This window comes from Gadus morhua, chromosome 16 (genome assembly GCF_902167405.1).
Source record: "Gadus morhua chromosome 16, gadMor3.0, whole genome shotgun sequence".
Taxonomy (NCBI): Eukaryota; Metazoa; Chordata; class Actinopteri; order Gadiformes; family Gadidae; genus Gadus; species Gadus morhua.
This window is the reverse complement of record NC_044063.1, coordinates 5,786,750-5,811,510: the sequence shown is the minus strand read 5'-3', so window position 1 is coordinate 5,811,510 and position 24,761 is coordinate 5,786,750. Positions and strand designations below refer to the sequence as shown.

Here is a 24,761-nt window from a genome sequence, read left to right as displayed (position 1 = left end):
TTAAGTAGCGTAGGTTTAACGTTCGCTTTTTGAATCCCAATCTTGCTTGACATGTCACAGCCAAGGACTGGAAGGTCAGAATAAACTGATGGCCGTCCCAGTTTAAAACCATCCCCCATCAAAACACTTCAACCACATGATACTTTCCCCTGCGTTTAGCACTCATAACACTGCTGGTGAACATTGCGATTGGTTCTGAACTACAGTAGAGAGGTGCTGTATTTCAGCCGCAGCACCAGAGAATCGTCCTACACCACACACACACACACACACAAACACATACACACACACTCACAAACACACACACACACATGCACACGCACAGAACGTCTGTAAACCTTGTCCAACCATGAAACCTTCGAAGCATCATGCGGAGAAACCCCAAATTATCCTGAAGTTTTTGCATCCTGTTGCAGTTCAAGACACATTGTTGTTATCCAAAATGGCCGCCACTCAATTTGTTTCCCCAACGAGGAAACCATGACAGATTGGTTCCCGGGCTGGCCAATCGAAGACCACCAGCAATCCCTGGTAGAATTTGGAGGTTCTAGAAAAGGCAGGGTGGGATTTTAATAGCGATAGAATAACACCTAGATGCTTCAAGCCTCATCTCGCCCCCAAGGGGAGGGGGGAGGAGTCGGTTGTTGGTGGGCGTGTTTTGACTGCTCCATGGCAGACCATGTTGTCCTCCAGCCGACCCCCTGAGGAGGGCTGTACTGGGGCTGCTAGTTGATGCTGCAGCAGCTCAGGTAGCTGATGTTCTTGCCTTCGCCCAGCATGGGCGCGGCATCGCTGTTGTCCAGCTTGTTCTGCTTGGCCTCCCGGATCAGCTCGCAGGCCAGGTCGAGGAAGAGCTTCTCCACGTTGTCCGACTCTTTGGCCGAGGTCTCCAGGTACACCATGCTCTGGGACTCGGCAAAGTCCTGCGCCCGGTGTCTATGCACCTCCCGCTTCTCAGACAGGTCGATCTTGTTCCCTGTTGGGGGACAGGAAGTGGGTGATTACACTCTGTAGATCGGTTGGGTCGGTTCTGTAGCAAAAAGGCTGTTGTTTCATCCTTCATCCTCGTCCATATATAATTATCATATATGATTATAATATAAAACAATACATATAATTTGAATGAATCAAATACATTTGGCGTTAAGCACAACATTCAAACATCATTCGTATGAGGCAAAACCTCAAATGAATGTTGTATATGAAACTTACATTGTGCTATCAAGTATTTTGAACATTCGGAGGGAACAAATCCATTCACAGAAATCCCATCGAAATTACAAATAACACCTGAATGCCATCTCCCAATACATTTTGAGGTGGGTGCATATGGGACTGGAACTTATTTTACCTGGTGAGGTGAACCTAAATCTGCCCATGTTTTCTAGCTGTTTGCTTCAGCGCGCATTAGCTAATGACCACTTGCATTCATCATCATGAGAGCTCAGCTGCTGACGATTGCTCCATTTATTTCACCCTAAATCGGTCCCTAAAGTGGGACAGCTACGTATACAGAGGAACAAAACACGGTTGCTTTTCTATTTATGCATGCTAAAAAAATCTTTTTTTAATGTCCTGTAATCTGCAGTACGCATTAAGGATCATACGTTCTTGTGAGCAATGCATTTGATTACATTTAATTAGGTATTTATTTTAGAAGACAGATGCCCGTTGTTCTTCACGTTACATCTTTCTCATGATGACATTTACATTTTGATCACAATGTGACTCACAAGTGAATTTAATTAATGTGATTAAGGAGTAGGTAGGGCTTGTAAGGATATCTTACTCAAGGATTCCCACAGCTTTGATTGTGGACAGAAATCACACCCAGTACCTTTCAGCTGGGAGTCAAACACCTTAACGAGAACACTATCCCTAAACTACACTACAATGTAGTTACAGTGATGTAGCATATACTGTCAGTATTAGCTACTTCAACTCTGGATATAATGTACGTACAATTTTGCATCTACACCTTTACTTATCCTATTTTGTATATGCTCATATTTTCTCTATATTTCTTGTAGCTTTTATGCATCTGTGTTTATGCTGCACCACCGTAATATGTCATGTTTTATAAAAATGCATCTTATCTTTGGTTAGGTTGCCAACATTGACCAGGGACCTTTTCATCCGGGAGGTAAACAACCTATCCTGTTCCTGTTCCCCCTGACCTAACACTGAAACTCTGCCTCCAGGAGACCAGAGAGTACCAAAGCGCTGCCGTTGCTTTCCTCACCGACGAGTATGGTCACCACCTGGCTGTTGGCGTACTGCTCGATCTCCTTCAGCCATTCGGGGAGGCAACGGAAGGAGTCCTCGCAGGTGATGTCGTAGGTCAGGATGAGAGCGTTGGCGCTGCGGTAGTAGCTCTGCGTGATGGAGCGAAACCGCTCCTGGCCCGCCGTGTCCCAGATCTGCAGCTGGGAGCCAAGACGTCGAGGAAGAAGAGAGAGATGAAATCAGGGAAATCTGCAGATTTCAGCAAGTCAAATTTAAGACTTTTTAAGACCTTTTTAATACCACCTTGAATGAAATTTAAGACCCAAAACACGCGATGGTGGGGGTGATCCTGCTGTATTATAACCCAAGCATAGCATGTGTGTCACTTAATGAGACTCAGGCCCCGTCCACACGAAGCCGAAACAGGCGAAACCGTTACGGTTTCGATCTATCCGGTTTCGGAGTATCTCCGTAAAGACGGAGTCAAGCGAAACCGGGTAGATCTGTAGAAACGCTGTAGTACACATTCCAGGCCCATAAGGGGCGCTGCTTCTGCTACTGAAATCTTTGTTGTTGTGAGTTCTGAGACTCCGCGGGCTTAACAGTCATTGGCTAGAGGGTCGAGGGGTGGGGCGATGACGTCATGGTTTACGGTTTCAGTCGGTTTCAGGCGTCCACACGAATCCAAAACGAAACCGGGTAGATTTGAAACCACCTCCGAGGGTGGTTTCAGAAGTTTGCGGTTTCGGTCAGCGGATTCGCCGGCTTCGTGTGGACGGGAGGCCGAACCGTACAAGACCTTTGCGGTTTCGCCATGAAATCGGCTTTGTGTGGACGGGGCCTCATTCACCTACCCATTGTCGCAGATTAGCTAGCAAGCACGCAGATAATCATTTATATATGCAGCTAGCAAGAAAGAAGCCTCTCTATATGTCCTTCCTGAAAAGTCCAACGAGAAAAAGAATGCCCCGACAAATTTAAGACCTTGAGTTACAGTATTTAAGACCAGCATCTAACATTTGGAACGAATAAGACTTTTCAAGGCCTTAAATTTAGAAACATGAATTTAAGACTTTTTAAGACTTTTTAAGGAGTCGCGGACACCCTGGATGAAATGAGATTTGCGTTTGACATTCAGCCACATTTAGCCACACACGCAGCATTTATCCAAAGCCACCGACAAGTGAGTATGTGGAAAAAAATCAACCACGACCAAAATTGGAGTATTGCTAAACAACCTAGTTTTCTAACTAGACAAGGGTGCACAGTAGAAAACCAGAAAGTCAAGGCTAATTATAAAATAGATACTTATTATTACCATTCCACAAATTTCTGATAATTATTGTATTACAATTAGTTTAACTCTTGTAGTGTATCAAAGCGAAGCATAGCAACAAAGTAATTTCCAAAAGCCAAAAAAAACAAAGTGCAAGAGTCAGATGATGAACTACCGAAGGAGCTTCACTTGGCATTACTGGGCATTACTTTGGTCGGAGCAATCTGAGATTCTATTACCTTCACCTTCTGCCCCTTGATCTCGACCGTCTTAATCATGAAGTCCACTCCGATGGTCGCACCTTGGCCCGGAGGGAAGAGACCCTGGAAACCACAGAGAAATGATTGCGTGTGAAGGGTTGGGTCATTCAAGATGGGTTGGAACATAAAGGGTTCCCTATTTCATCCCTGACATATGATGGGATAGACCAACCAGTCACCTTCCAGGTGGACTGTACCAACTGGTGAATCCCAACCTGTCCATCGCACAATATGGTGACATCATACACTCCCATGTTTTATGTCACTATAGGGTTAAAAAGGCTTGTCATGGATGATCAACATCACAACTTGTGGTAAAACTGCCCTTCAGATCTAGTACAACTTGTGAGTTGCACTTTTAGAGCGAACCGCTGGGATCACCCAAAGCCCGTCATAACTTATGTGGCCACTGGCCATGTAGCACTAGAACTCAGAGAAGACAGTTATTCAAGATGACACCCTTCTCATCGGGGGTCCAATTGCACAGCTAGCTCAAGGACACCTCAGGACTCACAGCAGTAGAAGGGGCAGCGGAATCTAACCGGCAACCTGGTCCAGTCAGCCGGAATGACTGACTTACGTTACCCTCTACATTTTGAGCCCTAGTTGCCACGGATACCGACCTGAGTGAAGCGTCGGACGAGGCATGTCTTTCCGACGCCGGCGTTCCCGATCAGGACGATCTTGAACAGGTAATCATAGTCTTCCATGCTCATCTTGGCTGGGCTGTGGGTGGGAGAGGGATAGGGGCTGTGGGCGGGAAGGAGGGATAGAAACACAGAAAGGACGCTTGGTGAATTAAAGAGCCATTTTAGATCAATGGCCTTGAGGGCCCAGATGTTGAATAGATGGAGCTGGAATGATGCAACGTTATCACAAATTCACTATCAAGATGGATTTGTTGTGTCGATTATCTTCCGTCTTGTTAACTATCGTCATTGAATAACTATGTAAAAGAGGCAAGCACATATGATGTTTGCTCCTAACAAAGGTAATGGAAAACCTCTGAATGGAAAGCTGTCACTTCAGTTCAATTTAACACTCAGGCTGCTTGCTCAGGCAGCATGTTAGCACCTCTGGTCCGACTCTAAGAGGTTAAGGTATTGATTGGAGAGAGAGAGAGAGAGAGAGAGAGAGAGAGAGAGAGAGAGAGAGAGAGAGAGAGAGAGAGAGAGAGAGAGAGAGAGAGAGAGAGAGAGAGAGAGAGAGAGAGAGAGAGAGAGAGAGAGAGAGAGAGAGAGAGAGAGAGAGAGAGAGAGAGAGAGAGAGAGAGAGAGAGAGAGAGGTCATTCGGGAGCAGGTAGGGGTAAGTCAGTGAATACAGACACAGATCATTTATTAGCAGGTAGTAGTTAGGCAAAAATGCATTAACATCTGAAATTGCCATTCGAATATGCATGATTAGTGGACAGCATTTTACATTGTATTCCTCACATCTGAGACAGCGCCACACGATCTTAGCTTCTTAGTGTACGAATCATTTTGCTTGCGTCAACCGAGACGAACAGAGTCAGTGCAGACCAAGGAAACAGCAAGAGCTCTCAGAACTCAAAACAACACAGATCGAAATGACAAAGCCATGTAATATTGTCTACCATTATAATAATATGCTCGCAGATGCATTTAGCTAAAAACACTTTACAGTAATGTGAGGGTGAACAATCTCTGTGGGTGGCCGGGTTGGCTATATAGGCCTATTGGACGCACACCATCTGATGAAAAAATACATTTTAATTCTAATTGAAATAATCCAGCCAGTCCAACCCAGTCTAACCAGTCTATATGGTACCCATATCAAATAATGCAAAACAGTGCCTACCGCCTACCTTGTCTTTTTCAGAAACAAGTTCATTAGCTAGTTTATTAATAACATTAGATAGGTGTTAGTCTGTTATTAGCAATATGAGGTTGTGACTTACATTAACAATCACATTGTTATGATATGGTATCAGATATTCTACAGTGATACTAATGCAATACATTTTTGATAATGTTACAATCTGCATTACTTATTCTAGATTTACTGTGCATTATTTAAACTATCGTATTAGTCATCTACAATATATATGTAAGTTGTTCACCAACTGCCGGCCGTTGACATTGGTAGTCAGAAATAAGCTTGATGTGAGTATATAATGCCTCCTACCGTTTATTATCCAGCCTTGCTTAAAGCATTCCTTTTTTTCTCCCAACTATAACAATGTGCTCAACAAACTTATGTTCTGACTTTAATGACAAAGCTGTATCGCAAATGCTTAACGAATGTATGAGAGTGTACTATATCTGTGGTTTAGGGCTGCATATGGCACCTGGTGCTTCGAGAGAAAACACCCCAAAATTGCAACATTATAACAACGTTATAAGTCCAATGTAAAGACAAATGCGGGGTCTGATTCAGTGAAAACAAATCCAGGTCTGTTATTCTGACACATGATCATGATGACATTATCCATCGAGTCGAATCAATAACCGAACCAGATCACATGACAATAGCGATAGTTAGAATTTTCCACCACAGATAAAACAGCATAAATAAATTTACATTTCCGAAGGGGGGTTATGTTGTTTTACATTAACGTAGATTGAAAAATCTATGCAATCTAACGTATGCCTATAGAAATGTGTGGCTTTCTTAGGATCGCCTTTAAACCCCTTGTTTCCCAATTAAGTGAATTTCATGACGAGGCGTTACTTAGAATCTAAACGAGGATGCACACATTCATGCAGGGAAATATTTGTAGTTATTCCACTCTTTATGTTTAATCTAATCTGTCTAATACAGCGTGGAAGAGCCACGGAGATAGCAATTGGAGCAAGAACTAGAGAGCTACCGTCCCACTGGCCATTTTGGCACTAGGAGAAAATGAAATGCATGAAGAGAAGAAATCATAAAACCTCAACCCTGGGCGGATTCAACAGTAAATCGTTCGTTTTTTACTCACCAAAACAAGGGGGACACTCCCCAATTGTAACGTTACTTGGTATGCATCGGTGAAAACATGAAAGAAGGCTCGGCTACAGCTGGGCTTGGCGTATCCCTCATCATCTGCAGCTTCTCCGAAGTCAGAGAGCGAGGACTGCGTTTCCAATGATGTCATCAGTCCCTGATTTGCCTAGACTGTGCTGATCAGATAGATAATAAAATATGGTCATTTAAAAAAATATATGATTCTATGCTATATTGTCAAATTATGCTCAGATATATTTATTTATTCGCCATATTTTTAGATGATGTTTCTTGTTTTTAAAGTTGCTATCCCGAAGCAATTTAATTGAAATAGCCTAAATATGCAAGTGGCATACTCATGTAACCGTTTTAAAGAAGCTGTAATTAATTGAATTAATTTCATAAATATACACGTTTACACACAGTAGATAGAGAAGAGAAGAAGATAAATCGCATAAAGTAAAATCCAAACAATAAACGAGCGGAACCCATCAAGCGGCTGCGTGTTTACGCCGGCGAAGCTTCCGTGTTGCACCCTATTGCCCTTGAGTCGAGAGCTTGTAACCGGGAGAGGAGATCATACTCTAATATCAATAACTCGGTACCGGGAGGTTATCGTCTCAACATGGGTCTGGTACCGGACGAGGCCAAGGCCCTGCCGCCCCCTGCCATTGTTAACAGGAACTCGGTGTGGCTGGGGTTTGTCGGCTGGAGTACAGCGATGCTTCATAACGCCTTCTGCCACAGGCCACCTCTCAAATCAGGTGAGACGTCTGTTCGGTTTTCTACAGTGTGCAAAATATATATATATATTCTGGACACTGAAAACAGAAGTCCTCCAGATGTACATATAATGATAATTTACCAAGCAGGCGTGTGAATGGCCTTTGTTATTGGTTTAACTCTAAAGGTTACCGCAGTACTGGGAACATCCGACAACAACACACAAGGATCTGTTTTCAACCTGCGGACATGAACAGCAATGTTTTCATCGCAAAATTGCTAAATTTACATTTTCTTCCTCTTTTAAAGGTGTCCATCGACAGGTCTTATTTTCGACCATTGGTTGGTTCCTTGGCTACCACATCTCCAAATACGAGAACTACATCTATTCTAAACTCGACCGAGACATGTACAAGTACATCAGCCTGCACCCAGACGCCTTTCCAAGAAGTGGTAAACAGCTTTATCCTATTGGTTGGGCCTGAGTAGTGCATGTACTATTATAACACATTACTTTGCACTTAAACTGTTTGTCCTGTTAGTGCAAAGGATAATCCATTATTTAATTACTCTAGAAGAAATGAAGTAGCATACCTACCCCTTAAAGTAAATCAATGGTGTTTAAAATGCCAGTTAGGTCTCCAGTTACAGCTAGTGTAGAGAAGCCAAAGATAATTAAGAGAAAAAAGTCAAACGTGTTACAAACATGTTATTATCGAATAGAAGCTATTGAGAACATTTCTTCACATCACAAAACTATACAGCAGTGGTCTCATTACACACATTACCTTATTTGGGACATTAATCACAACCCTCAAATCAAATTTTAAGGATATTTTTTTAACAGGGCAGGTAGATATTAAGGCTTTGGTTCTCACTTCAACCAATATGTCTCTAACTCTAGTGTAGCGAAATGTCCTCTCTGAATGCTTAAGATAATCCATTGCAAGTCTACAATTTTGGAAATGGGAAATCAGGATATATTTAAAAAAAGAAACTCAACGTTTACTTTACATATTGATTATGTAAGATGGATTCCTCGGTTTATCATGTATGCTGTTGCTATGGTGATTTAGCAATATAAAAAAGTCCCATATATATATATATATATATATATTTTTTTTTTTAGAAGGTAGTGTCTTCCTTCAGGTCTTTCTGCACTTTAAGTCATAATTCTACGCGGTGACCTCCATACAATTGTGGATAATGGTCTAATGTAGATCTAGCCCCCTGTTCTAGAGTTGGATTACACAGCACTTCATACCTATCGTACCCTCATTCAGTTAAAGGTTGAATAAAATGGTAGTGCTATGGAGTTAAAATGAATAATCGAGGGAGCATTGAGCAGCCTACTGATTTAAATAGTAATCACGCTGTTCATGTGTTTGATTTCTATGACCCATCAGAGAAGAAGACTTTAGCCGAGGTCATGGAGCCCTTCCACCCTGTCCGCTAGACACCGGCGATCGATTGGACAGGACAAGGCAGAACAGTTGGCTGAAAAACACCTTCCCACCCACCACTCTGTGATGCTAACATGTTCTATTACTTGTTGTGAAATATCTATGTAAATAAATTAAAAAAAATCTGATTTAAAAAGTACTCTTAATTTCTACTTATTATTCCTTTTAAAAGTTAGGAAAAAATAGGCTATCAAGACAAATATACAAACATGCTACTAACTAAACATTAAATTGCTTTTAGTTTGGATTTAGTGTGCTCTTGGATTACATCATGAATAATATGGAAAAATTGCAGATGACACAGATATTGCGACATTGAATGCAAAGAGGGAAAAGGTATAAATCAAAAGCCCCACAAAATACAGTGCACAACATTTCTGGTCACGTTTTTTATTCAGTTTCCGTATTCCGCCGGCATCAGTTTTACCATTACATGTAAACAGTTTTAACAGTTTCTTCCGAGACATTCTGAGCTATATTCTACATCATATGCAACATATGAACCCCGCTCTGAGGCTTTTCGACAAGGTGCGTCAAAGTCCACATTTCATCGTCTCAGTACGCCACTCCAATGATCTCCTTGTACTTTTCCGTGAGGCTCTGGGACTTCTTGGTGAGGTGACCCAGCACAGAGAAAAGACCGCTCAGGTGGAAGTGAAACAGGGCCTCCTGGTCGGCCTCCACCGGGGACCCTGAGGTCAGGCTCGGGCTCGGGGTCGCCGCTCTGCTCTTGGCCGACCGTCGGTCGTCCAGCGGGATCAGTCCACTCTCCACCGTGACCTTGATGGCCTTCAGGGTCAGATAGTTTTGGTACAGGTCCTGGGACGCCTCCTCCTCCACCTCTCCGTCCGAGATGTCGTCGGAAGGGACGTCCCGCAGTAGGGTGGGCAGGAGGACCGTGTGCTCCATGTGGTTCACGGCAGCACTGTACCTCCTCAGTGCCAGCACCATGCTGTTCTTGTTGAGTCTGTTGTCGGCCGACTGCATGGTTACGGTGTGAGTGCGGTTGGCTTGGCTGCTGCTGCGGTGGTGAAGGAAAGCTTGCGTGCAGTGCAAAGCATCAAGGGCACAGAGCGCTGCTTTTATAGGATGCAGAAGGTGGCCTGTTCTGGGAGTGGTTCTTGAGGTCAGATTAGATGTTGGGGTGCATTGTGGAGGGTATGTGTGGTCAAGTTCTTATCTATATTTGATTTACTTCATTTGAACTTTCTCCAGGCTTGAAATAGTGTCTGAAAGTCCAGCAACTCACTGCATGTCTCGTTAAATCATTAACTACACAGATGGATCATTTCCATAAATTACCTCCTTTTGTGGGGATTCGTCTAGAGGGGGGCTTGGCTCGGTCTTTACCAAAGGGCATGCCCAGAACATGATGTTTTAAAAATGGCACGTCCTCAGCTCACATGTTTGCATGAAACATGGCACAGATAACTTGTTTGAACTTGGGTAGATTGAACTTCAGCAGCCCTCCGAAATCTAAATACAGAACACTTGTTGGGTCTGGGTGATCTCGCTGTTATACTGCAGGGTGAGAAAGAAAACTGGGAATAAATAGGATTTATTTGGATGTGTGTGTGCGCTTGCATGCGTGTGTATTTAGCAATATTGCCATCAATTGCAAACTACTAATGGAAACTAACCTTTGCATGGACACTAACCTTTGCAGGCTCACTATAAATGAAATCCTTTCCTCGACTTGTTAGACATTATGTTAAACCATTTAGCAAGCTGTTGATAAGAGGCTTAGGGTTACTAAGATAGGTAGATTCATCTAATGTAACGTCTTGAACACTAAGCACACTTGTTTTTCCAAAAATGTGGTGACATCTCCTACCTCAATAAATCATATGCTATATTCCATTTCACACAGGACGGCTTACCATCAATGTATGCCTAACAGCTGCCTCATACTTCAGGAAAGTACATTTGTTGTGCGTCACAGAAAGCCAAATAACATTCTGCGATGGCAAAAGTGTATTTCCCTAGCATTATAATTTATAAGTGGTAGGGAATACGTTGGCCAATAGTTCCCATCTAACTTTTGAGGAAAGATCACAAGACTGCAGTGAATATGAAATCAAAAACAGATTGTATTGATGAATAAGGCAACATGTTCGTCCATTTGAAATAACACCTCATCAAAACTACTAAACATCTTGTGCGTCATCATATTAGACATGGGTTACTGGATCTATTCGTACCTTTGAAAGAACTACCGTTTAAAACGGTATCAATGCAACCTGAAAAAGAACTGAAGCTGTCCCGGATGCTTTGCATTACAAACTTCAGAGACAAACAGAGACCTATCTTTCAGACTACTGATCAAAGTCAACTCATCCAAAATCCATCTCCAGAGATAAACAAAAACAAAACTTGGCACTTGAAGCTCTCTGAACACAATGCAGTTTGCCTTCGAAATTCAGCCTTTTCCAGCTCTCCCAAACCCTTCTCTCTTCCATTGGTTAATCCCCCGTAATGGGAATTACAAAGGTCTGTCAGTTGACAGCTGTGGTCCTCTGCCCCATGACGATTATCTCCAGGACATGGGTGAGGTCCATCATCTTGGAGAGCATATCCATGATGTCGCTATGCAGCCGGGCCCCGCTGATAAACTCCTCCAGGGTCAACTCCCCTTCAGGGAGAAAGATACCGTTAATAGTCATCTTCGTTTCGTCGTGATGTGACTATTCATTCCTGCGGTCAATGCGTTTTAATGCCTGTTCCTTCGAACAATCTAGATATTGGTGACTTTCTGTATACATGTGAGCTATACAAGATATGCACGTGTATAGACAGTGTCTTCTTTTAGATGAGGCCTTTGTTGCCATACATTTTGTGAGGTTCTGTACTAGCTGGCTTTAAGAAAATTATAGACACTAGACTAATTTTACAGTCTACAGTCCTCTTGTTATATGTGCCAGGTATAAATATGATATACATGACGACGCTGAAGTTGGCATCCGATTCGCAGCATCCGATTCAGCAGCTGGTCCACTTTAAATCGGTCCCCTGATTGAAAACCACTATACCTAGACTCTTCAAATCTGGACTAAATTATCACAGTGAGGCTATACATTATAATAAACATAGTTACAGATTTGTGAAACCTTTTTTCTATTTGTGAAAATGCAATACAGGCTAATTTTAATGCTTTTTAGGGGTCCAGACTGCATTAGAACGGGTCCTGATTGAAAACCACTACACATAGACTCTTCAAATCTGGACTAAATTATCACAGTGAGGCTATACATTATGTAAAACATAGTTTCAGATTTGTGAAACCTTTACCCTATTTGTGAAAATGCAATACAGGCTTATTTGAATGCTTTTTAGGGGTCCAGACCGCATTGCAATCAGGACCGATTTGAAGATTCTAAGTGGTTTTCAAGCCGAATCGGATGCTGCGAATCGGATGCCAACTTCAGCGTCGTATATACATGTGCCAATAAGAATTGGGCCAACATCAATATGTGTGGCTTGCTCTTGTTCTAAAGCGCATTCATGCTGCTTACCTTCTCCATTTATGTCAATCTTCTCATAAACAAGAGTCACAATGTCCTCAGGTGGGATCTCGTAACTCCTAGTGATGTCTTGAATTGCCTACAGGAGCAACCACACCGTCGGTTAGCGGTAGCATCACTGATGCAAGTAAATCCACTTTTCAGCTGGAGAACCGCCATTGCAACATGGTGAGGATTAAAATGAATCACATGGGGGGCAGGATAGTTTAGTCGCTGGTGGCTAGGGTGTTGGACTCAAAACGTTCTGAGTTCGAACCCCATTTCCAGTCTACCTGTAAGCAACTTGGAGCAAGATGCCCTTACACCTTAAAGTCATGTCGCTGAATCCATTGATTGTCACTTATGATACAGGCGCTTAAAAGCAGATCACATACAAAGACTTAAAAGCAGATCACGCCCCATGACGAGGTAACTTAAATGCAAGCTAAAGGCCTTCATCAGCTGCCTTTTTTCCTATCTGTGATTTAGGTGCTCCGCTCACTATCTTCCGAAAAAGACTCAAGACTCACCTGTTCAGAGTCCACCTCGACTCTGCATAGCCACCCTCCCCCTTCTGGCCACCATTGTACACTGTATTGTGTTGTGTTGTATTGTATTGTATTGTATTATAGTACTTAACTGTGTAGCAACTGCAGTAGATGCTATCATTGCTGTAACACAGGGAATTGGTTAGCCTAGCGATTGTTGTACTTGAACATCCTTTCTGTACCGACAGCGATATATTGTTTCACTTCTTATGACAAATGTACTTATTGCAAGTAGCTTTGGATAAAAGCGTCTGCTAAATGCCCTAAATGTAAATGTAGGTGACATGTGATTTTTCTGAGAATTCTGAGATTAAAATCTGAATTAATTCTCAGAATTCTGACTTTAATCTCAGCACTATAAAGAAAATGCATGTGTGCCCTACTCCTCCTCTCTATCTTCCGTAGGTCAGCATGTGGTCCCCATCAATAATTGTGACTTTAAACTCGGAATCGGACTACAAAGTTGAATTATTATTCACATCGCATGTGTCCCCTAGTCGTCTTCCGCAAGAAAGCAATAGAAAGTAAAGCTATAAATAACTACAAGAAGACCCAAGATCACAGAGATTACACGTAATAGTCTAGTTCATGTACAGGTTAACTCCCCCGTTTAGTACGTTAAGCTTCACAAGCGAAGGATTACCGACAAAGAACTGCACTTCACACCTGAGGGTCTCTTCACACCGTTGAATAGGACACACACCTTAAATATAGTCTCCATTTCGTCCTTGTCGATTTTTCCATTCCCATCTTGATCGAAGAGCTTGAAGTACCACTTGAGTTTCTGGTTGATTTCCCCTTTGAGCAGTAAACTTACTGCTGCAATGTATTCAACAAAGTCTATGTATCCGTCCTGTAGAGAATGACAAAGCAGGGAATGCACAATGAAACTTGACTACTGGAAGATAAAAAAGTATTGTTTTTTTTTGCGGTGAAGCCTTGCAATACACTTTATACCTTTAATATACTCTACACTAGACTTGCTTTTGAACTTTTCCAAAAATTGTTTCATAATATATATATATATATGAATTTCTTTTGGAATAACCTGCAGTATTGGCTATCATCTCCAAGTGAAAAACACACGCCGCTAGATCATGACATTAGCTGCTCCACGCTCTTCCTTAACCTCCATAGACATCCGATGAGTGTTTCACCATCACCTGTGCAGGGCCTTCTACAGAATAGAGTAGCCCCCCAAGCATGTATAACGTGGTCCTCTTACCCCATCCATGTCAAAGGTTAAAAAGATCTGGTCCACATAGCTGCTGGCTTCCTCGGTCATGCCTTTCATCTGCAGCATGCTCTTCAGCTCAAACAGGGTGATGAGACCCGACGGCGACTCTCGCATGAACTTGTTGTACCAGTGGTGCATGTCCTCCTCCAAGATGGCGTCCAGGTTCGAGCCGTGGGCACCCATATCGTCTGCTTCTCGATCGATGAACACCTTTCTTCTGCTGACGGCGGTAGCTGAGGATGTCCCCGGAGAGCAGCGGCGGCAGCAGAACCAGGGTGGGATGGTCGGTGGGGACGGAGGGATAGATGGAGATCACCTGAGAGGGAGTGCTAGGGGACTGACAGAAGCCGGTGGTGGGTCATTGGCATGATCTCTTAGTCTTCTAGCGTCTCAAGGGGGAAATAAACCCCTCTAATGGGATAAGTCTTCCAGGAACGCCTTGGTGTTACCTGGCACGCAGCTTCAGGGGTGGGAACCACTTCCAGAATACGTGGTATTGGAGGAAGGGCACCAGGCCAGGTTGTATGTACCTTTGGCTCCTCCAAACAGTGACTGTTTGTAGAGCCATTTGTATAAACCCATTCACACATGCATTCGTTGTATGTATGTGTGGATGGGTTGCTCAAACTCGATCCATACTATGGAAAGTCTTCAGTGATTTAAGGGTTACGTTTCTAAATTAGCCCAAAGTTTGTATGTTCTATTGTTATGTTTCAAATGTTCTATTGTATTTCTTCAAATATAAAAATATTGGGTATTGACAAATAAAATGTGTCTAAAATAATAACACACATTTCTTTGAACTTTCATGTCTTTATTGAGAACAACCAAAAAAAACTCAGTGATTGTGGAAAAAGTATGTGAACCCTTGAGTTAATGAACTCAGAAAGCTAATTGGAGTAAGGTTTAAGCACAAATGGAGTCTTGTTAAGATAATAAGTTTGGAGGTGTGGACTACAGCTACTTTGACAGATAAAAAACACTAAAACTTTTCGAGTTTGCTCGGCACAAGATCAACGATGAAGAATTGTGGATTTACATAAAGCTGGCAAGGGTTACAAAGTTATTTCAAAGACTTTAGAAATTCACCAGTCAACAGTTATGAATAACTGGTTTTATCACCCAACTTCTACACAGTTTCAGCTGAGGTTCCTTTACCTCATTGATTAGTCTTCGTTGTGCTCTTGGTGTCATTTTGAAGGGGCGCCCACTTCTTGGTAGAGTAGCAACAATGCCAAAGTTTCTCCATTTGTAGATTGTTAGCATAGGGTTCACTTACTTTTTCCACTTCCATTTTGAATGTTGAATGAGTGTGTTCAATAAGGACATGAAAGATAATATTTTTTTTGTATTATCTTTAGACAAATGTTTGTCAATACCCTTGACGTAGATGAAGATCAGATCACATTTTTTGACAAATTTATTCAGAAAATAATTTAATTCCAAAATGTTAACGTACTTTCCTTGACACTGTAATTATAGATATGGATAGCAACAACCACTGTGCCTTAATTAGATCTGAGGGAAACCCTAAGGTATTTAGGGAGTTCCTCTAAAGTGTAATCCCTCCCAAAGCCTCACATCATCTGGGGAGGAGGAGGGGAGGAGGAGGGGATGGGAGGAGCCCCACCATCAACCATCAAGCAACACTCTGTGTACGACAGGTGTGTAATCATCATTAGAATGTAATTCTACTTACATTAAGTCTTTCTCACCAATCTGACTTTAGATTAACAGCTAAAGTACGTTGGCCGACAAGCTCAAATCGGAGTGAACGGAGCAGCTCATTTTCTCTTGCCTCTAATTTGTTTCAAGGAATCATGTTTGTGGAGGCAGGGATCATGTTTGTAGAGGAAGGAGGAGGATATCTGTAGAAACAACCTGACCGGTAGAACCACAACAAACGAGACGTGGTTGACCTTAGATTGGTTAGGAATAACAAAACTGTCAAAAGGTTATGTCTTTCCATCATTCTGTAATGGCCTCACTCTTTCAAATGATAAACATTTAAGGCAATTTAAGAAACTAATAAATACTCGAACGTGAAACCATGTGCCACACGTGCTGCCTCAGCTGATCTTACTGGAGGACTAATTTAAAAAGATGCATCTGAAGCGCACTCACAAACCAATAGGGTCAAATTGGGTTGCCATCTAAATAGGGCAACCAATAGGCATCCCTTTATCTGCATACTCCACCATCGGAGTATGCCCCGCCTAACCCCGCCCTGCTTCTAAATGACCTGTCTCTGTGTTCACTATCTAATCCCCTATACCTGCTCCTTAGTGATACGTGTCTGTGTTCAGGGTGTGGCCCCCACCTGCTCCTTAGTGACCCGTCTCTGTATTCACTATCCAACAACCTACTTGTTCCTTAGTGACCTGTGCTCACTGCCCAACGAACCCTGTCCAACACCTTTCTGCTCCATAATTGAATTTATAAGTCTGCTTCACTGAATGTTCATGTTAGTGGGTCATTTTTGACGATAAGAAAGTCATACAAACAACTTCAACAATTATAATTTACTGCAGGGGTTAAAACCTTGAATGATTATTTTACATCCGTTACGAGCCTTGACTCCAGCCACCAGATTCTCAATCAAATATTATAACGCACATTTCATGCAACTAAATGCAAGAAATGGGTTAATTTGAGTTGTCAAAGGAGATAGAGCAGAAAATAGGCAGCCCAAAAAAAAGGCACTCTCTTGCCGCTCTCTACACAGCACGACATTTGAGCAACGTGAACCGTGAACTGTGAAGCATCGGCTTGGCCCGGTGTCTCCCTTTGATTACGATCTGGTTACGTTCTACCTTTTATCCTAACCTCCGTGACCTGATTGTCTGACCCGTGATGCGAGATCACGCCCTGAAAGCCCTGCATGCTTTCCACCGCACACAGCGGACAGCGTTTTAACTCAGCCAGCCCACAAACGATTAGCATGCTCGTTTTAGCAGCGCCAACGACAGAAGATTACCTGGTCTGAAGCCTGCATTAAGGCGGTCTCAGCCAGAGTCACATCACAGCTCAGGTGTTTATTGGGCATTGTGCCCAGTAGGATCTAGTGAATCTGTTATTGATAAGGTATTGATTTGGAGTTGATACATCAGTTATTGATCATGTCTATCAGGATATATTGTGAATATGTTATTCATTATCTATCAATTATGAGTTGATTGCGATTAATTATCTTATTATTAATTATTAGTTTATAAGTTCATTATGATTATTTTTGTACGTCTACACAACCATCAAAATTAAACCAACCATGCAAACACCTGAATGTGTAGAAGCATGGGGCAAAGAGGCCAGAAAAGCTGGAGAGACAGATAGATGTAGACCCTAATATATTTGTAATATTGGCATTGGCTCAACGCCCAATGCCAATGGAGAGTGGTAACGCCCCCTTTATGCGCAATAATTACTGCAGGAAGGCCATGACCAGTGGGAAACAGTGAAAAAAATTCAGAAACGTTGCTAATGGTCACTATAAATAACACTATAACATAAAATAACATACAAAACATCAATGGGAAACATTACAATGGAAACCGCGATAGAATGTACAAACCATAACTATTTTTTTCAATAGTAACAATCCATTATCCATTATTTATAATATATGTATTTTGTATTACCTATACCTAATTATTGTACATTTGTATTGTACATATGTATCAAGAATAAAATCCCACGTATCAACTGCGGTTGCTGTACGCACCACCTGCAGTACCTGGACGCACCACCAGCGGTACTCGCACCACCTGCATTACGTCCTGCACGTACCACCAGTGGTACGGTCGGGTAGGTACCACAGGTTGCGTCTGGATGAACAAGTGGTTCAAAGTTACCTTTCAACCACCCTAAAAACAGCTGCTCCAAGCTTCCCTACTAACAGTTTTGTTCGTTTATTCATCCTTGTTCGTTTTGAAGGAGATAAAGATAAGAAAATATTTGTGAGTAGGCTACTGAAAATTACATAATCGAATTGGTCTAAAGAATATACAATAAATATGTTATGTCAGAAGCTTATTTGGCTTGGTGCTAGCTAAAGCCCAATAGGTCCATGCTACAGCCTTAATGCCTTCGAGGGTTTCTTGTACTTGCCTACAATTTCCTTCCTGCATCCATTTGGCCTGTCGAAGTTGACGCAGTCTGTCCGGTAGGCTGTGTGGATTGGATACTCAAAAATTCAAAGTTTGTTGGGAGTACTAAAAGACCGTGGGCTCTCTGGCATTCACTGTTCGTTGTGCCCACCTGCATGTAATTATTACCCTGATACACGGCCGTGGTCGCTACCACTGGTTGACACCTGATGGCGGCATTCCTCATTCCTTGAAATTTGCCTTTACCAAATACATTAAAACGGCCCCAACAAATTAGAAACACTGCTGTCTTGTTGAAGGAACTCTAAGCACTGGAAGCCATATTTAGTTTGGCACGCATTGGTTTCTGTAAGAATGTACAATGCACAAGAAGAACACGCTTATGTAAGCCCTTTAAAAAAACCAAAGTATTGGTTCTAAAATGCACGATAATTTGATAGACTAATAAAATGGCTATATTTAAAATAGATACAATATTTTGCATTTGTTTCTCTTCTCTTGTAAGAAAATGTAAACAATTCAACACAACGCTTTCTTGTATAAAACATTTAATATAAAATATTGAGCCTCATTGCATTTACCCATGTTACATTTACCAATGTACATTTATCAGACACTAGCTGGGTTCGAAATCGTTCTCTATTCACTCACTCACTAATCCCTATATAGTGTTTATGATATAGTGAATGAACAAACAAGAATTCGGACACTACGCTAAACATTTCTAAATGTCATTTGCGTCAGTGAATGGCGTTTAGAGAACCGACCACATTGCATTGTGGTATACGGGAGTAACATGTAGGGAACATTGTATGTTCACTTAAATTCTGGGTATCTTATTGTCTGCTATATAGTGAATTAAATTAACCACTGAGAATTCGAACACCACTGCAAAATGGCGAGCACCTTATATATTGCATTATATCCGTGATAGGGAACAATTTCGAACCCAGCTACTTTCATCCAAGGTGACGTCCAGTGTATTCCGATTCTTGTCGTTAAGGTGCAGGTAGAACACCTTGCTCAAGGATGTCTACGGGAGGATTGTGGACATTGGGGATCAAATCCAGAAACTTGGGTTGAGAGTCAAACATAAACATTCAATCTGGTCGGGAACATGGTGCAAAAACACAATTCATCTGCATTGTACTTGACGTCCAATTCATTGACTACAATCACGTGAATCAAATCAAAGGGCTACTAGGCCCGGCCTTGCCACCATTCGTATGGATGCACATGGCGTAGTGGTTACATCATTTATTGAAGTCGCAATCCAGTGAGGCAGTCGGCCCCAATTGGGATTATACGACCCTGTAGTGTGTGGGGGGAGTTTTGGGGAGAGAAGAGAGAGAGAGCGAGAGAGAGAGAGGCTCCTCTTCCTTAGAGTTGAAGGCACCCACAGTAACATGACGAAGCAGAGTGATGTCATGACCTTCACACTTTCACGAGAAGCTGTTGGCTGCCGATCTCTCCTGAACCTGACACAGACACATACACCCACAGTAGTCTCGGTGGTGTTCCTGGGGCCCCCTTTGAAGACCTCAGTTCATCTGGAGGCTGCCGGGCTCTATGTACAGGGCCCCGGGGGGGTTGGTGTCCTGGTCGTAGAGGGCCTGGCGCAGGACGTTGTAGACGAGCTGGCGGCTCAGCGTGAAGCTCCTCAGCCGCTCCTGGTCCGCGCGGGGCAGCAGGAAGCTCAGCCCGAACACGGCCTCCGTCGAGCCGTTCCTATTGGTGGACAGGAAGAGAGGGCGTCATACGCACGCACCTCAGACACCCACAAAGACGTAGACGGCGCGCACAACGACACAGACGCACACAAAGACACTGCCACGCAATGACATAGGCCTACAAACAACCACACACACACGAACACACACACAGAAAAAGACAAAGACCGCCACACACACAGCACACAGAGACAAACACTTTAAGGCAAGATACGGAATCTGGCTCTGAAGAGCTGTGAGACATTCACCTGATGTCGTAGATTTCAGCGTTGGAGAAGTATCGACCGAGAGCAGGGGAGTCGCTGTAGAGACCATAGAGCTGTGGCAAACACAAAGACACTGTTAGGCCGTGAAACCGGTTTAACAGGTGCAATTTCATTTTCCTCACATAATAATATTTACATTACAGCCGGTATAACAATTCAACTGCTTCAAACAAACCGATAGTGTTTCTGTTGACCGGTTGAAATCAATCTACACAGATAGAAATCTCTTTATACATCAGTCACACCAAAGTGTGACTGATATTCATGTTAACTGTTTGTTGTACAGTTAGGCCAAACCTTCTTTTGAAGTTGCGAGGCCAGGACTTGACTCTGATTGGAGGAGGTGAGGAGCTCCTCTGCCGACACCTGATTGGTTAGCCGAAAGGATCCATTGAAGTCTCGAGGAATCTGATAGGATGAACGGTCAAATGTATCGTCCGGATCCTTACGGAAGACTGAGAAGACACAAATCAAGTTTCAAAACCCAAAACCTTCACCCTTGTACAAAATCCATCAGACTTTCTTATTCAAAATGCATTAGTTATTATTTCACATATAGGTCTATCTATGGAGTGTGTGAATATTGAGGATGTATAAACCAGTTTATTACAGAGCTGTGCTAGCGCAGCTTTAGGAGAAGTTGATACCTCCTGTATGTGCATTTATTTCCCAATGCGTTGATTTCCCAATCCAGGTGTGCAGCCTAAATCAGCCCCTGAGTTTCATCAGTATGACTGAGGCATCTTAATAATAACTAGAACTGCAAGCAGTTATGCAGGGGTCCAAGAAGTGTGCATTTCGCCGGCACAACGCGACAAGAAATGTGCATTTCGCCGGCACAACGCGGAGGATGTGTTCAAAACGCTACCCTGAACCTGTGGATACAAAGGATTTGACTGTGGTAGGAGTAGCGAGAAGTCAGTGTAGCGTTTTCGCGGCGAAATTTTTTAGAAGATATACAATTTCCGAAGATTTCAAAGGGCTACAGGTTAATAGCAGTGTTGTTTAAAAATAAAAAAATCTATATTTATTTTAAAAATAAAAAATAAAAAGGGGGTTTAAAAACATCTAAGTGTGGGAGCCAAAGGTTTTCTTAAAAATAAGACCTTTTTTAAAACAATCAGTGGATTGTGGTGCCCTCAAGGTGTCAGGGAGGGCATTCCACAGGCGTGGGGCGGCAGCACTGAAGGCCCTATCTCCCATGGTCCTCAGTTTGGTTCTGGGTATGTGGCGGAGGTTAGAGTGAGTCGAGCGGAGGGAGCGTGTTGTGGTATGTTGGTTGAGAAGTTCTTTGAGGTAGGGGGGGGGGGGCATGTCCATGGATACATTGGTGAGTGAGGAGGGAAACCTTGTACTCAATCCTGGTGGAAACCGGAAGCCAATGGAGTGAGTGGAGGATGTGGGTAAGCCACAGGTATCCTCACAGACATTGGGGTTCGACCCCCAGAACCATGAGGCCGGGAGTCAAACACCCTCTTCTTCTCCCTTGACTCTAAAGAAGTTATCAACTGAGTAACTACCTGAGCACAGGACTATAGAGATGAAGATTACAGCGGCGATGAAGAAGAGGAGGAAGAGGATGGTCATCCACACGCTGCACTTCCAGAAGACCTTTGCGTTGAGCGCTGTCGTCAACCGCTCCACCTCGCGAACCTACGTCACAACACAACATTCAGACGTACTGACCCCCAACAAACCGTTCATTACTACGGCCCTAGAATATAAACAGGGGCTGTCGCATTCAATGGAAAAAATTTAATTCAGTCTTCATTAAAATTAAAAGACTATTTGTTACACAAATGAAAAAAAACAATGGGGTAATATTTGTTAACTACAATTTCGGGTGACTCCCAAGCCGCCAAACATGCAAAATGCTTGCCCTGATATTAATAGCAGGCCGCTTAATACTTGAAGCAAAAAGTCAGTACGGACCACTTTCTTCTTTCTCTTGCGGCGCTCGGTTGAGACATCCTCTGAGACCTGAATGATGGTGTCTCCATTGTTCTCAGGATACTTAGGAAGAAAAAACAAACGGGTAATTTCCCCGCAATCGCGTCACATGACTCCGCCCCCCCACACAGCTGACCCTCGTTGTTAGGGTTAAAGACAGAGCAACATGGTTTCAGAGGAACTGCGGGCTGAGGTCTGACCTCGCTCACCGAGGGAGTGCAGTGTTGCCAAGACCTTGTGATATTGTCTGGGTCACTGACCAGAACATAACAACCTCTCTAAAGATTCTTCCACAGTTGTCTGTAGATTGTCTCCAACACATTAGAAAATAAAGAGTGTGTTCTTTGGTGTCCACATGAACAAAACGGATTTCAAGAGAGGGGGTTCAACAAGATAAGAAGTTATAAGAAGTATAACCTTAAGAGAAAGAGTCAACATACTAAAATGTGCTCAGCTCTTCCCTTGGACTCCTACATGTCTTTACTAAGCTTGAAACGAAATGAATGCCTTAAATTCCTCCAGTCTCCTTTAAACGGAAAAGTGAACATTCCTCATTCAAAACAATAACAACACACAACGTGACAGGGATTGTCCTTCAATAACACCAATGTTTACATTTTTTACAACAATGAGGGGGAATATGTTACACTATTATGACGCATGAGCAGCTCACCGGGGAGAGCAGTGGATTCTGCTCGGCAGGGGTCGATCCATTTTGAACCTACATACGGAAAGAAAAATACGCCATTAAAATTACGTCTCATTCCAACACCATATCCAAACATTGCTTACTTCAAATAAGTGTATGCGTGTGATGCAGACAAGAAAATATGCGCGACATGTTTATTTCACTTCTTTGTGTGAGGTACCGACCCCTTAGTGTGGAGAAATAAACAAGCAAACTTTTACTTTTGGGTAAAGCGCACTCATTTTTTAGAAGCCGTGCATTTGTCCCCTCCAATCAAAAAGTTAAAACGTTACTATCACGTAAGACTCAACAATTTCTCCGACAGTTGTGGGTCTTTTCCTAACCCTTTTTTTAATCCCAAAAACACACATGCACAATTCCCAAAACGAAAGAAACAAAGAGGACAGAGTAGACGAGTAAAATGCCTATAGGTGTGTTGACAGCTTTGCCCGACAGTTGCGGGTCTTTACCTAACCCTTTTTTTAATCCCAAAAACACACATGCACAATTCCCAAAACGAAAGAAACAAAGAGGACAGAGTAGACGAGTAAAATGCCTATAGGTGTGTTGACAGCTTTGCTGCAGATTATTCCATTAGGCTATATTTTGTATTGTAACCTGGGGGCTGAACATTGGCCTTTTCCCTTTACGTAGACCTATTAAAGTCATTTCCAGCATTAGAGGAAATTATGAAGCTCAAATATTTGCTTGGGGGGGGGGGGAAACCAGACCCTCATACGCGCCAGATGAATTACCAGACATTCAATGTTCAAACCAAACCTCTGCCACTGGAATACGAAATATTACTTAGAACAAACCAAAAACAACCAACACACATCATACCAAATTAATCCACTAAAGCGTGGCCTGAGTAGCCTACACTACGGGGGCATCGAGTAGGCCAATACGAATAAATATAAAAGGTCTTTATAGTCTGGAAGCCAAACTAAACTATGAGCCCATACTGTCGGACCAAGGGTAAATATACGTCTCTATTCTGCAGGCCAAACTAAACTATGACAAACTGTCGGACAGAGGGTAAATATAAATATACAAGGACTAGTTTGCCAAACTAAACTATGAGTCCATACTGTCTGACCGAGGGTTGAACAGCCTATTCAGCGCAGTGCACCCAAACACGCGTGTGGAGCGGCGCACCGCTCGGCCCATGGTTTGACCCCTCTCGATAGCACTTGTATACAGATGAGGACAATTGGACCCACCTGCTCACTGGCGGACACATGATCTGCTCCATCGCCATTGCTCCTATTCGTCCCTAAGGACTGCAGTTCCATGCTCATGCTTCGGGCGATACGCTGGTTGAAGTGTTACATAAACCCGGAACTCCCCGAGAAAGTAGGCTATTCCTGTTGCCCAAGTCACCGATATAAGTTCCCAGAAGTGTCAGGGCATTGTTACAGCATTGTTAGGTAAATGGCTGTTGCTCTGCTCCTCGCGTCGATCAGATGTTCAGAGTTTCTAATTCCTGCCTCTGACACTGTTTTAGTAGTAAAGTTGTGAAGGTGACAGAGCACTCCTCTCACACTTCAGGTCAGCCAGGTGAATTCCTTTAAGTTTCACTGACTACGTCAAAGGCGTTGTCTCTCCAGTGGAGGAGGGGGGAGGTGAGGGGAGGTCAATCGGGGAGGAATAGAAAAGGTGACACTTTGCATCTAAACTAAATTGAGTGTTGTTATGAAGACCATATAAACCCTTTATCTATTCAAACTGCCGCTATTTGGACGGTTCAACACAAATAAGCAAAACGCTATGTTCTTATTTGCGTGTGCGCGTGTGTGTGTGCGCGCGCATTAATTTCCCTTGCAAAATAATGTCATCCT

General features: G+C 42.8%; 5 protein-coding genes across 7 annotated transcripts; 1 reads left to right on the top strand and 4 right to left on the bottom strand.

Annotated features, from left to right (window-relative positions):
* rab30 (RAB30, member RAS oncogene family) lies at nucleotides 1-6,861 on the bottom strand. 2 transcript variants are annotated; one of them, XM_030381307.1, is made up of 5 exons: nucleotides 6,705-6,861; nucleotides 4,386-4,512; nucleotides 3,748-3,825; nucleotides 2,243-2,426; nucleotides 1-976 (listed from the first exon to the last, which is right to left on the bottom strand). In XM_030381307.1, exons 2-5 carry the CDS (start codon nucleotides 4,476-4,478, stop codon nucleotides 726-728), a joined length of 606 nt encoding a protein of 201 aa, XP_030237167.1. In that variant the 5' UTR covers nucleotides 4,479-4,512; nucleotides 6,705-6,861; the 3' UTR covers nucleotides 1-725. The 2 variants fall into 2 exon arrangements, with proteins under 2 accessions (XP_030237167.1, XP_030237165.1); XM_030381305.1 differs by having other exon boundaries at nucleotides 3,742-3,825; nucleotides 6,705-6,859.
* A 365-nt stretch (nucleotides 6,862-7,226) lies between these two features.
* ndufc2 (NADH:ubiquinone oxidoreductase subunit C2) lies at nucleotides 7,227-9,034 on the top strand. The gene is made up of 3 exons (XM_030381311.1): nucleotides 7,227-7,473; nucleotides 7,742-7,885; nucleotides 8,839-9,034. The coding sequence occupies exons 1-3, from the start codon at nucleotides 7,335-7,337 to the stop codon at nucleotides 8,886-8,888; spliced, it is 333 nt and encodes a 110-aa protein (XP_030237171.1). The 5' UTR covers nucleotides 7,227-7,334; the 3' UTR covers nucleotides 8,889-9,034.
* Nucleotides 9,035-9,269: 235 nt separating this feature from the next.
* On the bottom strand, nucleotides 9,270-9,965 carry thrsp (thyroid hormone responsive). Its single transcript, XM_030381310.1, has one exon. It carries the CDS (start codon nucleotides 9,880-9,882, stop codon nucleotides 9,451-9,453), a length of 432 nt encoding a protein of 143 aa, XP_030237170.1. The 5' UTR covers nucleotides 9,883-9,965; the 3' UTR covers nucleotides 9,270-9,450.
* A 1,000-nt stretch (nucleotides 9,966-10,965) lies between these two features.
* Nucleotides 10,966-18,435, bottom strand: guca1c (guanylate cyclase activator 1C). 2 transcript variants are annotated; one of them, XM_030381308.1, is made up of 5 exons: nucleotides 18,288-18,435; nucleotides 14,169-14,517; nucleotides 13,647-13,796; nucleotides 12,408-12,495; nucleotides 10,966-11,527 (listed from the first exon to the last, which is right to left on the bottom strand). In XM_030381308.1, exons 2-5 carry the CDS (start codon nucleotides 14,361-14,363, stop codon nucleotides 11,391-11,393), a joined length of 570 nt encoding a protein of 189 aa, XP_030237168.1. In that variant the 5' UTR covers nucleotides 14,364-14,517; nucleotides 18,288-18,435; the 3' UTR covers nucleotides 10,966-11,390. The 2 variants fall into 2 exon arrangements, with proteins under 2 accessions (XP_030237168.1, XP_030237169.1); XM_030381309.1 differs by lacking the exon at nucleotides 18,288-18,435 and adding an exon at nucleotides 14,630-16,535.
* A 382-nt stretch (nucleotides 18,436-18,817) lies between these two features.
* c15h3orf52 (chromosome 15 C3orf52 homolog) lies at nucleotides 18,818-24,525 on the bottom strand. The gene is made up of 7 exons (XM_030381241.1): nucleotides 24,144-24,525; nucleotides 22,906-22,953; nucleotides 22,215-22,295; nucleotides 21,803-21,935; nucleotides 20,580-20,737; nucleotides 20,265-20,335; nucleotides 18,818-20,014 (listed from the first exon to the last, which is right to left on the bottom strand). The coding sequence occupies exons 1-7, from the start codon at nucleotides 24,219-24,221 to the stop codon at nucleotides 19,828-19,830; spliced, it is 756 nt and encodes a 251-aa protein (XP_030237101.1). The 5' UTR covers nucleotides 24,222-24,525; the 3' UTR covers nucleotides 18,818-19,827.
* Nucleotides 24,526-24,761: the final 236 nt, after the last annotated feature.

Excerpts from the sequence above, each read along its gene's own strand:
- rab30 (XM_030381305.1), bottom strand. The coding sequence starts at position 4,478 with ATGAGCATGGAAGACTATGATTACCTGTTCAAGATCGTCCTGATCGGG. Across the intron at positions 2,427-3,741 it reads TCAAGGGGCAGAAGGTGAAG|CTGCAGATCTGGGACACGGC; the intron begins GTAATAGAATCT and ends CTTGGCTCCCAG. Across the intron at positions 977-2,242 it reads GGTGGTGACCATACTCGTCG|GGAACAAGATCGACCTGTCT; the intron begins GTGAGGAAAGCA and ends GTCCCCCAACAG.
- ndufc2 (XM_030381311.1), top strand. The coding sequence starts at position 7,335 with ATGGGTCTGGTACCGGACGAGGCCAAGGCCCTGCCGCCCCCTGCCATT. Across the intron at positions 7,474-7,741 it reads CAGGCCACCTCTCAAATCAG|GTGTCCATCGACAGGTCTTA; the intron begins GTGAGACGTCTG and ends CCTCTTTTAAAG. Across the intron at positions 7,886-8,838 it reads AGACGCCTTTCCAAGAAGTG|AGAAGAAGACTTTAGCCGAG; the intron begins GTAAACAGCTTT and ends ATGACCCATCAG.
- guca1c (XM_030381308.1), bottom strand. The coding sequence starts at position 14,363 with ATGGGTGCCCACGGCTCGAACCTGGACGCCATCTTGGAGGAGGACATG. Across the intron at positions 13,797-14,168 it reads TAACCTTTGACATGGATGGG|GACGGATACATAGACTTTGT; the intron begins GTAAGAGGACCA and ends CATTCTCTACAG. Across the intron at positions 12,496-13,646 it reads AAATGGAGACTATATTTAAG|GCAATTCAAGACATCACTAG; the intron begins GTGTGTGTCCTA and ends TTGCTCCTGTAG.
- thrsp (XM_030381310.1), bottom strand. The coding sequence starts at position 9,882 with ATGCAGTCGGCCGACAACAGACTCAACAAGAACAGCATGGTGCTGGCA.
- c15h3orf52 (XM_030381241.1), bottom strand. The coding sequence starts at position 24,221 with ATGAGCATGGAACTGCAGTCCTTAGGGACGAATAGGAGCAATGGCGAT. Across the intron at positions 22,954-24,143 it reads ATGTGTCCGCCAGTGAGCAG|GTTCAAAATGGATCGACCCC; the intron begins GTGGGTCCAATT and ends TTCCGTATGTAG. Across the intron at positions 20,336-20,579 it reads CCTCGCAACTTCAAAAGAAG|CTCTATGGTCTCTACAGCGA; the intron begins GTTTGGCCTAAC and ends TGTTTGCCACAG.